Source organism: Chaetodon auriga, chromosome 1, assembly GCF_051107435.1.
Source record: "Chaetodon auriga isolate fChaAug3 chromosome 1, fChaAug3.hap1, whole genome shotgun sequence".
Classification (NCBI taxonomy): Eukaryota; Metazoa; Chordata; class Actinopteri; order Chaetodontiformes; family Chaetodontidae; genus Chaetodon; species Chaetodon auriga.
The window spans coordinates 25,746,962-25,759,648 of record NC_135074.1 but is presented as its reverse complement, the minus strand read 5'-3'; the positions used below and the strand labels follow the sequence as shown (position 1 = coordinate 25,759,648).

The 12,687-nt window shown below is 42.9% G+C and overlaps 1 protein-coding gene across 1 annotated transcript; it reads right to left on the bottom strand.

The window, feature by feature from the left end:
- Positions 1-303: 303 nt before the first annotated feature.
- slc12a1 (solute carrier family 12 member 1) lies at positions 304-12,224 on the bottom strand. The gene is made up of 26 exons (XM_076731921.1): positions 11,880-12,224; positions 10,473-10,622; positions 10,020-10,095; positions 9,133-9,228; positions 8,655-8,794; positions 8,444-8,554; positions 8,230-8,341; positions 8,000-8,124; positions 7,610-7,694; positions 7,321-7,478; positions 7,128-7,235; positions 6,899-7,022; positions 6,627-6,728; positions 6,151-6,306; positions 5,967-6,066; positions 5,745-5,856; positions 5,257-5,397; positions 4,505-4,611; positions 4,299-4,381; positions 3,701-3,826; positions 2,876-3,004; positions 2,407-2,518; positions 2,123-2,209; positions 1,840-1,972; positions 1,634-1,701; positions 304-1,538 (listed from the first exon to the last, which is right to left on the bottom strand). Exons 1-26 carry the CDS (start codon positions 12,135-12,137, stop codon positions 1,403-1,405), a joined length of 3,135 nt encoding a protein of 1,044 aa, XP_076588036.1. The 5' UTR covers positions 12,138-12,224; the 3' UTR covers positions 304-1,402.
- Positions 12,225-12,687: the final 463 nt, after the last annotated feature.

Here is a 12,687-nt window from a genome sequence, read left to right as displayed (position 1 = left end):
TCTAAAAACCTTTCAGAAATTCCTTTGCAGTGTCCACATGACTCTATTTGGCCACGTTCCCCCAGACCTTGTGACTTTAGAACAGGAGAAAACCCGAAATATCTCATGTACCACTGTTTTAAACTTTATAATACATTTACACTACATAATACACTTTTTACTAGTGTGTTATTTTGGAACCACAACCATAATGTATATGTAAGTATAATTGAAAGAACAGTTTCACAAAACTGATTTCTGTGGACAAACAATCTGATGTTCCAGTATCTCATCACCTAATAAATGACAGAGACAAAAATAAGAACTGCTCAAATTTTTATTCTTTCCTTATTGCAGGTAATCACAATTAGACATTTAAATAGAAAGATAGACAATAGGCTAAAATATACAGAAGAATTGGCTTTACAATCTCTTTTACTTAACTTTCCTTAAACAAAGTGTACTGTGATAGTAACATTAACAATATTTAAACAGCATAGTGTTGAACAGGTAAACAGCTTTATAATAGCAGTGTATTTTACACTTAGTGAATATCAAAGAATGTTTAAAAAAGAATCAAACCATCCCTAACCTCGTTTTAAAAGAACGGATGCTGTTAATCATTTATGAAAAGGTTTGTCGCTCAGAAATATCCACTAGTGAGTTCAGACATCTACTATATACATTTATTTTACAGCAGCAGTGTAACCATGAAGGCAGCTTTGTTTCTCTGCCTGAGTTTCTGCCTTTGTTCGTTGGACTGATGTGACTGAGTGTGAGGAAGACGTATGATTTGACTTCGTTCTAACCCCAAATTATTTCCTTTTGTATACATCTGATATTATCCAAGAATACCATTTTTTCTGGACTTGCCCAGTGTTGCAAAGGGCTTTGACTTTACTTTGCTCCTAAATTCACATCCATTCACAGAGAGCTCTGAGTGCAGCGCACCAGTGACGTGTTTACACTGGTAGCCATGCGGTGTAGTACAGTATGAGACTCCCTTGCTGCCAAGCTGGCTGCAATTTCACACGGTACAAGTACTTGTTTGCCAGATCACAATGTGCCACCAGCTATCTTGAAACAGTGCATACCAAAGTTATAAAAACACATTAATGGTAAAATATTAACAAGATTTAGCTGTGACTGAAATTTAGTTTTTATTATGCCGTTGACAACTTTGCCAGCTGACCACTTCTCTTTCTAAAGGTATTTCTTACGCAGTATTTCTTGCACTCGGAGTATGAATGTCCTCGTCAGGACTTAGCTAAACATGCTTGTGTTATATTGTTGTGTTGGTCTGGACGACTAAATAACACCAACCAACGTTCTGGTATGCTTTATGAACACGGTCCGTCATTATGCTACTACCATTTCTTTCCCTTGTAGCTACCTGCACCCTAGTGTTTAGCGTGTAAGGTGCTCAGGAGTAGAAAGTAAGCACGCTCTTGTGGTTGCCTCTGATGAGCACAGTGGGTGGAAGGTCCTTTGTCAGAATGTCAAGCCAGGCCATGTAGAGGAAGTCAGAGATGGATTCCTTACGAGCAATGGGCATGCTCCTGCAGAGGTAAAGGGTCCACAGACTATGTTAGACACTGCTCTGGATTAAACTTTGCAACTCTGTGTTATTAAGGCAACTGTTAGTCGTACTTACACAATGATCAGATTGGCTGATTTGGAGTTTTCCTGGAGTAACTCATTCAGTCGCACCTGGAGGTTCGTCTGTAAAACAGCAGCAGTTTTTTTTTTTTTTAACAATGAATTTCAAGCTGATTTTGCTGTTTAATGCTCCACCCTCAAACCAAACTCATACACAGTTATGTCTGTGCTGTATATGAAGTCTTGACGTGGTGGTTTTACCTTCTCCTCGAAGGTGCTCAGCTCTTCGTCAGTGATTTTCCAGGGCTGCTCTTTCCGCATGGCTTCAGCCTGAGCCCTGTCTTTAGACTCGTGCAGACGGAAAGGCTCAATCATGTCCTCCAAATTCTTCAAGCTGGAGGAAAATAGATAAGAACATGAGCTGAATGTAGACAATATTTTTATCAAATAATGTGCAGATACTATGAGGTGATTAAAGGTTACTATAACTTTTGCACCATCTGGTCTGCTGTCACTGTTCGAACTGAAAATAAAAAGCAATTACGTGTCAGAGCCCGGCGGGACATAGATGTCATCAATGACATTGATGTCACTGCAGTTGATTCTGAATTTGCGCAACAGAGACTTCATCCTGCAAGACACATTATCACACACTGATTAACTTTCATGTAAATGTTGGTAATCATTTTCAGTTAATGCTAAATAACATCTCCTGTGAATTGATGTTGTTGCCTCATGAATTTTCATTAATTTGCCCAATCTAACTTCCACCCATTAAGCTATAATTGATATTGAAACTGTTTTTCTTTTCTTTTTTTTTTTACTCACTCCTCTTTATCCAGCTCACTGCGTCCAGGCTGCCCTGCGATGAAGATCCTTAGTTTACAGTCCTTCCACTTCTTCCTGGTGGTGAGGATGTAGGGGAGCAGCAGGGTAAGACCTGATTGAGGGGAGATGATGTTTTTATTGTAAATCTTCCATGAATTTGGTGGACAGATCAAGCTTTGGCACAGTTGATTATATTGTGGTTGTGTGCAACATCTAATTATATATTTAAAGTAATAATCATTAAGCAGTAATTCATAAGAATGCTATCTCTATCTCTGTGTTTGCATCGATGACTTCGTTTGCCGTCTTTTTCTCCGTTTATTTCTGCTGTTTACTTCATTGGTCGTGAGTCAGATTTCTTCAATCTGCATTTGTCTGCATTAGCATCAGGGAGAACGTGACGTGCCTCTGCGCACAGATCTGTTAAAATCTATAGGAGACGGCTGCCTGGGGGGAGCCAAACACCTACCTCCATCGTCAAACAGCCACCACACATCAATGGTGCCTTTAGGCTGTTTCTTCTTGAATTCAGCACTGGCCTCCCTCAGCCTCTCATTCATCTTGGCAACCTGCGGGGGCACAGGGCTGCTCACTGACACTGAGAAAGAGAGAAACAGATAGGAGAAATGAGAACTGGATGAGCGAGAGGAACAGTAGGAGGGAATGTAATTCATTGAGCGAGCGCGGAGACTTCAGTTGGATGAGAAAACTAGCACAAATCAACATTAAGAGCTGACTCTACATCGGCAGCAACAGCCATCTCTCAGGTTTAATGTTCCAATGAGTGGGATCCAGATTGCATACTAACAACCATCGTAGTCTTGCCAAGATACAGCTCGGTGGTTTGTGTGTATGTGTGTGTGTGTGTGTGTGTGTGTGTGTGTGTGAGATGTCGAGACAGAGACAGATCGAGAGAGAGGCTGCAAGCACCCTCTGCTGTCTGGGCTAAAGGGCTGCTCTTAAGCGATGCTCTTCAAACTGGAACGAAAGGGACCATATTATTGGATTACACCCTCAGAGACATCTTTAGTGGGAGTGCTTGATTCAATTATATCTCAGTGGGAGTGTGGAGAAGTTTCCAAAACTGATGTGTGTCATTGGCTTCATTTGTTAAATGTATGTTATCTCAGTGGAAATATGAGTGTATGGAGGAGAGTAAGACAGATACCTTTTTCCCCACATACTCAAAGATCATACTCGTCTTTTGATGCACCCTTTGCTTTAAATAGCTCAGATCGAAGCCTCTCTGAACTCTCAGGTAAGATCTTGACTGAGGAAACAATAATAATATTACCTCTGGTCGCGAGCACTTGCTGAGACGGCTTCCTGGACCTCCTGAACAGTCCTTTTGATTTCCCTCCACTCTGCATGAACTCATTGTCCAGCTCCTGTTGCTCCTTCACTGCCCTTAGCATCTCCTCTGAAAGAAGAAGCAGAATTCAGGCTTTTAACAAACATGTTGTCACTGTGAATCTGTGTGACATGAGTCAGGATTATCCTTGTTATTGTAAGGATTTCCACAGAGGCACAGCTGTAAACTGGTAGTTGTTTTAGTATCTTATCTGTTAACTGCCTGACCTTTATGAATACGTTGTAATCTACAGAACAAAGTGCCATGGCTTATCAGCGCCATTTATTATAGTCAGTTACAATGAGTTATTGTGAGAATACAGCTTAACACACTGCAGCAGCAGTGATAATTACTGCTGTTTTTCAGTTCAGGTCGACTTCTACCCTCTCTGTATTTTAATATCTTGGAAACACATTTACAAATGGCAGTTTGGCTTTTTATACACTGCTATTCTGTCTTGTTTAAAGAGAACTTCATAAATATAATTGTTATCGTACTGATGCAGGACTTCCTTTAAATTAAAGCTCATCGTCATGCTGACCTTCTGCCTCGACAATGTGCGACACGTCAAGTCCCTGGTCCATCCTCAGTATCACTGTCCCATACTCAAAGTCAAAGGCATCACTGTGAGAAAGGAAGAGAGAATGAGGACACCAGTTCAACACAAAGATCTCCTATCTATGTTTAATTTTTGGGTATATTATCATGTATGCTTACTATATGTGTGTTTGTTTGTTTGTGACTTACTGCAGCACTCCCACATAGCTCTGCACTGCCTCTGCGCCTGCAGTCCTCCAGTTTGTCTTGAAGCCCATCATTATTATGTTAGGCTTCATACGGCCCAGACCAGTGACCTGTAAAGAAAAGCACCACAGTCGTATAAAGATAAAACTCTAAATCAGTTAATTGAAGCAACACAGGCACCACATTGCCCTGTGGTTGTAAAGCCCAGAGTCATCGTTAACTGGAGGAGAAAAAGAAATCTCCAAAAAGTTTCAAAGTGTCCTCGACCAGAAGGCTGTGAAGCTGTTTTACTGCCAGAAATTATGACCAGATCACTCAGCAGATCTCACTTTGTCTGCAGGGACTCATCCAGTGCAGTGTTAATCAATTATAGCTTTTAATCTGCCGTGCTGTTTGAAGTAAGCAATCCTGACAATGAACCGGGGCCTTATCTCTGAAAGTGCGATAGCTAGAGCCATAAGACTGTTTTCCTGCTCCTCATTAACTCTCTCCTCTTCTTCCTCCTGCACTAATGTCCCAGCCAGATCCTTAAGACGGGCCCAGCCCAGAGTCATAACACTGCAATAGATACTTGTTGTGAGGAGGAAATGGGACAATAAAGCCAGTTTCTGCAGTGTTTAAATCTGCCATCTGCACCTGATCAAAACTCAAGTTACACATTAATCAGATGGATTTTTCTGGGTTAGTTGGTTTTAGTTTAGTGTTTTTTAACTATTCAGCTGAAGAAATGTTTTGTAAGTCATGACCGCGCTGACCTGCAGCAGGCTGTCAGCTCCTTCCCTGAAGCTCTCACTGGCCACAGGAGAGTAAAAGACCTTGCGCTTTGTCTTGTTGAGCCACAGCTGGTTCTTCTCCATGTTGGCCTTCATCTCCTCAATTGCCTCTGCTTTCGGGCCCTGAAAAGATCACAACATAGAGCTGTATCTGAGTGTTTGTTTGAGTGCGTTTGAGAGGGAAAGAGATCACACATACACCTTTTTCATATTCAGAGGACACAACTGAACCTAAACTTTAGTCTCGGCATCCAGACAGTTGGCATTTCCCTCATCCCTGCTTGATATTCGCTTGAATATCTGCTGCATGTGAAGTCTGCAGTCTCACACAATTTAAACTGTGATGTGCAAATCTTAATTTTGAATAGAAGTTTGATAGTTAAATAAAGATTTGGGAAAGATGCTATATGCTGCTTTGATTATATCCATTCGGTTGCATTTGCAATAATGAGATTCCAGTATAACCTTACCACAAAGACTTCACAGTTGATACAGAGCCCATAGTTCTTAGTGAAGGAGTGAGCGAGGTCTAGGAGAGCTGGTCTGGTCCGTGATGAACCTGTCATTACTAAGATCTGAGGCCTGAGAAAGAAACAAGAATGCATTACAATGGCACTCTGTGTTTCAGGATTCTGAAAACGATGTACTGTTTTGAACATCTGCACCCACAGCGACGCAATGCCGACTCTTACCTGAAGTTCTTGACGTGATCCTCGACACCAGTCAGAGACAGAGCGTTGCTGACCGCACTCACAAATGTCACTGCCTGCGTGGACGAACCCCAGTTCACATCTGGAGGGAGAAAAGAGTCCTAAGAGGTTAGTTCTGCCATCCAGGCAGCAGGAATGTACTTCCAAGCATTTACACACAGCTCACCTGGCTTCTTGACTTTGACGTATATGTAGAGGAGGATTTCAATGGCGTATGTGACTAGAGCAGCCCACCAGTTGATGACAAACATGACAGCACAGCAGAGCAATGCGCCCAACAGGGATAGCCACATGTTGTAGTATTTATATGCTGGTCTCCAACCTGGGAAAGCATGAAAGAAGAGAGACCGCTTTTAGAAACTGCAGACTGCTGGACAAGTGTTGGGAAACACAATGTACAGAAAGAAAGTCCATTAACAGTGATATATAGTGCTGAGTCTTGAAATCTTACTTTGAATTTAAAACACATCAAAATCTAATTATCTAATGCAACTCAGTTTGTCCGAGGAAATGTCTTAAATCAGGGCCTTTTTGTGATAGTGCCTCGTTCCAATATATTCACAGTCACTTATACATGTAGAATTACGTCAGCCAAGTGCCAAAACTTTTCATTTAGAAGCTATTTTGTCTGCAGAGACCCACCTGGAGACTTGGCATAGGAGGCATGGAAGCAGGAGAAATTGATGAGTGCGTAAGATGCCAGAAAGAAGTTTGAGATGACAGGAGCGATGGTGTTGAGATTACCTACAGAGACAAAAAAAAAAAAAACCCTCATCACCTCAGACTCAATACATAAAAACCATGACAGCAGTAAACAGACCATTAGCATATTTATTCAGTTGAAGCCGAAATGATTTTGTTTTAATTTGTTGTAAAGATGTTGGGACCACGCCATGATAAACAACTGAACTGACCAATGAGAATGAAGGCCACAGAAATTATAAATGTGAGGATGTAGCCACGGATTGGCTCGTTGTTCTTGCCATATCCTTTGGCAAAGAAGTGCAGGATCTTGTAGATGTTGTCTTGGCACAGTGCCTGAGGAGACGCAGAGCTGAAGTTAGAAAAGCTTTTTTTTTTTTTTTGCAGTAACTCAGAGCAATAATCTAGTTGTATCTCAGTGCACTGCAGTGAGCTGCTGACCTGGAAGACTTTGGGTGCACTGACGAGGGAAGCCAGGGCTGAAGAAAGCGTGGCTGAGAAGGTTCCAGCAATGATGAGGGGACCAAACCCAGATACCAAAGTCATGACCTGAGGAAGTGAGGAGAAGATAGCATTAGAGATGAAAAGAGCTCATCTACCTTCTCTGCAGGTTTGAGCTTGAAAGGCTGTGTACCTGATTGTCGTTCATCAAGCCAAATGCGCAGGGTTCTTCTGAGCAGGAAGAGAAATTGTAGCCGAGCTCACAAGCAGTTTGTGCTGGACCAGTGCACGCTACTCCAGGAGTAATGAGGTCAGTTAAGTTTCCGGTGGCGTCACGGACAACAGTAGCAGCTGATCAGTTAGAGAGAAGAACAGATGCATTGATTAGGATTTTTTAAGACTAACAGCCAGCCTCATTGAAACTAATGTAAAGTTAGTAAAGTTTCTCACTGGAGGTGCATTTCATGGATAACTGTACTTACAGACACAGATAGCCACAGCCAGGTAGGTGACACCAGTTATTAGGATGGCCAGCAAGGTACCTTTAGGTATGGCTGCCTGGGGATCCTGTAAAACAACATCTGTGTTTGAAAAAGTTGATGACTGTTGGCTGGTGACAGTGACTATGAAGAAACCTGTTTCTGTAGTTAAGATGTATTCAAACATGTAGATAATTAAATAAATTCAGGTACTGCTGCTGTTGATGCTATCTCATGATTCCCTCGATGTAAAAAGCACAAAAAATGCGGTGGTTTATTTACTTTTAATACTTTTAATCTCCTCCGGCCTTTTCTGTAGAAACCTGTGTACCATAGTAGCTCATGACTCGTATGCATGGCTCTTATGCAAAGACGTCTGAATAAGAAAATTACCCGTAAGTCGCCAGAGATGTTTGCTCCAGCCAGGATCCCGGTTGCAGCGGGAAAAAAGATGGAAAACAGTGAAAAGAACGATTCGTCTCGAAAATCTGGACCAAAATTGTCCAAGAAGATTTTCGCTGTGAAAAGGAGAGTGAGAAAGAAAATGAGGTGAACGAGTCAAGTCTTTTTGATTCTAGTGTTTTTGTAGTGAGGGTTTGCTTGGTTTGGAATAGGTGTCTTACAGTTATAATTGAAGACGCCTCTGGATTTCTTGGTAGGGGTTGCAGGAATGAATGTTCCTACAAACACGTTCACTATGGCCACCAGCAGGATAATGAGCAGGACTATCTGTGCCTGTGGGGACAGAATAATTCAATTGATGGAAGTTATGGCTGGACGTTTTATCACAACAAGCCCAGAGATTGGCGAACAACCAGCATGATGTTCATCTCTCACCTTGGCTTCCCATTCCATTCCAGCGACTGATATGGCCAACAGCAACACCACCGTAATGCATCCAACGATCCTGATGTCATTTAATTCATCCACCATGAGGGTAGCGTACTCCTGAGTGCGACAGAAGAAGCACGGGTGAGTGGACAGTCAAATATTTTATTATATTCTACATTTCCTCATAGGGTCACCTGATCATTAAAGCATCACACACCTTGAGCAAATCGACCACGGTCTCAGCAAATCCCACCACATACATGGCCACAGCTACTGCGTTGGCGAAGGCGAAAATGAGACCAATCGACCCGCCGAATTCTGGCCCCAAACTGCGAGATATCAAGTAGTATGCTCCTCCTGAAGTGACAAAAAGAGGCACACACATACATACAGTAGTGGATGATTAATCATCACATCACCGATTCATTGATTTAATGTCAGGACAAGTTAAGGTGGCTGTAAAACAGAGGAAAGGCTTCAAGAGATGACATTCAGGTGCAGTTTTGAGCCTTGTGTCTTTATCTACACAGAGTGTCCTCCTGGTCTTTTCATTCTCTCAATAAAGATTTTATGTCAGGAGGAGTGCGCGCTATCTCAGGATGTACGCATTCATAAATAATGTTTAAACAGTTGGTGCCGGCTGCAGTGTTATGAAAGGTTGAATTCACAGCGCTGCTGTTTGTGAGATGTCTTACCTCCTCTGACCACACCATTAGTACAGATGGCAGACATGGAAAGGCAAGTGATGGTGGTGACCACACAGCTGAGAAGAATAATCACACTTCCCAGACCTGCGATGCACACAGATGACAGTTCAGAATAATTGTTTTTCAACGACAGTTTACCCAGCCATTATATTTAAGTGGAAAGCTGTAAAGCATTCTTGTTGTGAAATGAAGCCCTCCTCCCCGCAGTCACCTTTCAACACAGAGAGAGTCAAAAGTCCCAGAAAGGCCTGGGGGCTCTACGTTCCTGCTGTACCTGCCCTCCCTACTGCCTGCAGCTTTTTTTCTGCTTCTCAAAACCATTTAGTTACGCCGCCTGAACAGAAGCTGCTGCCGATCGATAGGTTCTTAAGCAATGAACACACTCATGAAGCCATTCACACACTTTCCCCTTTTCTCTCTGCCTCTCTTTCTCTCTCTCACACACACATAGTTCATTGAGGTTTGGCTCTCAGAATAAACCCTCAGCAAGTTTAGATCATTATGGGACCTCAGGAAGGAATCTGCCCCAGTTCACTCACTCTCTGCTAATGAGCAGGGGACTACATAATCCTTTACTTGTCTCTATAGTTCCTAGAATCACTGGTAACAGCGCCCTCATTTCTAAAATCACACAGGGTGTAGGATGTGTCTGCTGGGGGAGTCATGTTTGCATTCGCTGATGGAGACAGGCTGGGCTGAAAGGTTGCCTCACTCAAGTCAAGTGTACTTATCACATGAAATCAAGAGGGCACCAGCCTATCCTGAGCTGTGCAAGACGGAAAGGACCCTACTACCCCCCAAAAACAATTCAGCAAATAAAGTTAGTATGTGTGCTTAGTCATTCTGCATGTCCCATCTGACCCACATGTACTCACCCCAGCCTGAGTGACCAAAAATCCAGGACAGACGGATGAACAACATGACACCCCAGATGTTGAGCATGCATCTCACCTGTTGAAGAGAAGATCAATTTAAGTTCAAACCATTCAGCGCGAGTCATGATTTCTTATTAAGTCGGGGAGAGAAATACGGTGATGTTAATGAGGTGCTTTATTTGAGCATATAGATTTATATAGAAATGACAAACTGCAACATTTGTAACTTGATTAAAAAAACCTTTTAAAAAAGCACTAAACATTTTTTTTTATCTTCGTGCCAGCAACACTGACGCGAACGTAAATCACTCCCAGGCTCGGGCCTTGAAAGCCCCACTTGGCCCCGCTGTGCTCTCGAGACACATGGAGTCTCCTCTTGCCAGGTCACAGTTATGCAGAGTGACCCTGCCTCTATAAAGCAGAGGGAGCCCGTCATTACCCAACATAACTCACCAGGACGCCTCTTATCCAGCCAAACTTTACTCCTCCTTTGGTGGTTTCAATGGGAACGGCAGACTCCAGATCGTCAGAGGGGGTCTCACTGCTCCCCTCGCTCCCCTCGTTATCGTCCTCCACGGTGTCTGGCACATCGATCGCTCCGTTCTGGTGGGAAAATGTACAGGCAAATATAAGGGAAAGGAAACATGAACAGGAACCTAAATATATTCACAATGCTTGTGCTTTTTGCATTTTTGATGCAAAGGGACGACATTGTGTATTTTCTGTCCTCTCATCTGCCTTCGTGTAACCGTGTGTGTTTGGATTTCTCCTGCATCAGGGAGAGGAGACCACGGTGGTTCGTCTTTGATGAAGATTGATAAAGCGTTTGCAGAGACATTACTCTGCTGTGAGTGTGTCCCTGTAAACTGACGAGAAAAATGGAGAGAACAAGACGAACCTAATCTTAACTTTCCATGAAGATGAATCCTGACTGTCCTGCCTGACACTGACTGCATGCCCTGATATCTGACTCAGAGAGACGACTCAGATGGGTTTAATTTCCATTCACTGAAGGAAAGTCTTTTTTTTTGATTGTAGCAAACTATCCTATTGAGTACAATTAGACCACTTAAAACTTTGTGTTTGGGTCATTCATTCAAAGTGTAGACAGCAGCAACGTTCAGTGCACCATAGACTCAAACTGTGAGTCAGCTGCATTCAGTCTTCTGTATTCTTAGATGCATTGCTGGTTTTAAGATCTGTCTGTCAAGGTGCTGGTGATTGGATGATAGATGGCCTCACACACTCACATTACGCCTTGCAATCTGTCCTAACCTGCAATGACACTTAATTTCCTTCATTTTCTGTCAGGGAACTCTTCCTGCTTTTGTCAGTTCAGAAGTGCTGATCTAGTTCAGCCTATAAAACTCCCATGACCTACAGCCTCATCTCCTTTGCAACACAGAGCAGTATAACTGCCTCGTAAAAAACACTAAAATCTCTTAAGTGTGTCAAGTTTGTCAATTGCTGTTGTGTCCCAGGAATAACTTTCGGTGTCTTTTTTAGGTTCACAATGACAAGTTTTTAATGACCCAACTGTGGACAGTGAAAGTGATGATGCTTGAATGATTAAACAACCGTAAAATATTTCATTTCCCTCGGTTTGGGGTCTTTGACCTGGGTGAATGGACTGTGTTGCAGAACAAAGACTGCAGTTACAGAGTCAGAGACTTGAATTTCAGACACAGGGAGGAAAACAGGCGCAAAATACTTTCTGCAGAAGGTGAGGTGAAGGACAAACATGAGGAATAGAAGAGGACAAGGTGTGCAGACTGTGTGTTACAGGGAAAGAGAAAAAACAGAAGCGAATAAGTTTGATATCGTCCACGCTTGCTCATTCACAGACATACATGCGCTCACCTTCTGAAACACGTCGTGGAGCTCCTGCAGGGACGGACGCACAGCCCGGTGACCACTCATGCTACCTGCATTGCGATAGAAGTCGATGTGGGGCAGTCGGTCCAGAGTGTCATGACCAAAGGCACTGATCACCGATGGCCGGACCATCCGGTGGTCCCCATTAGAGCGGTTGGCCTCCTCATAGACCGGAGGTTCATCCAGAGTGGAATCATAAGCGGCGTTAACATGCTCCCTTCCGTTAGACTTGAACCTCTCCATCAGGAATGCTGGAGGAGATTCTCAGATTATAAACAGTCGAGGATAAAACAGCGGTGTGCTACAGGTGTTAAGTCTTCAGTCATCCGGCAGTGTTAGAAAAGAGGAGAACACTGCATCAAGCAGTCGGGTTATCCTTGTTTGCTGATATGTAGACTCAACTAGGATTAGATTTATGGAGATCTCTTCTGCTCTGTGCTTCTTGTGTTTAAGCTCGGTTTGTCTCAGATGTCCTACCTTTATACTCTGCAACCCAGGGTCATATACTGCCTTCCAGCTATTGGCCAACTCTTTGGATCAACCCTCAGAAAACTGTCAGAGGGGTGTCAGATATGTCCTTGCTCCATCCTAGGGGACACAAAGGCATTGCTTAACGATTAACCAAGTCATAAACGCCAAACGAGAGATAAAGGCGCTCATTGCCTGAGTTATGGAGAATTGATTACTAATATTATTGTCTGAAGTGCAACACAACGGCACATGTTGTTCTGTTGCTGAAGTTTATGGGGCTATGGATAGTATTTCCTCAGACGTGTGAGCCCTTGAGATGAAT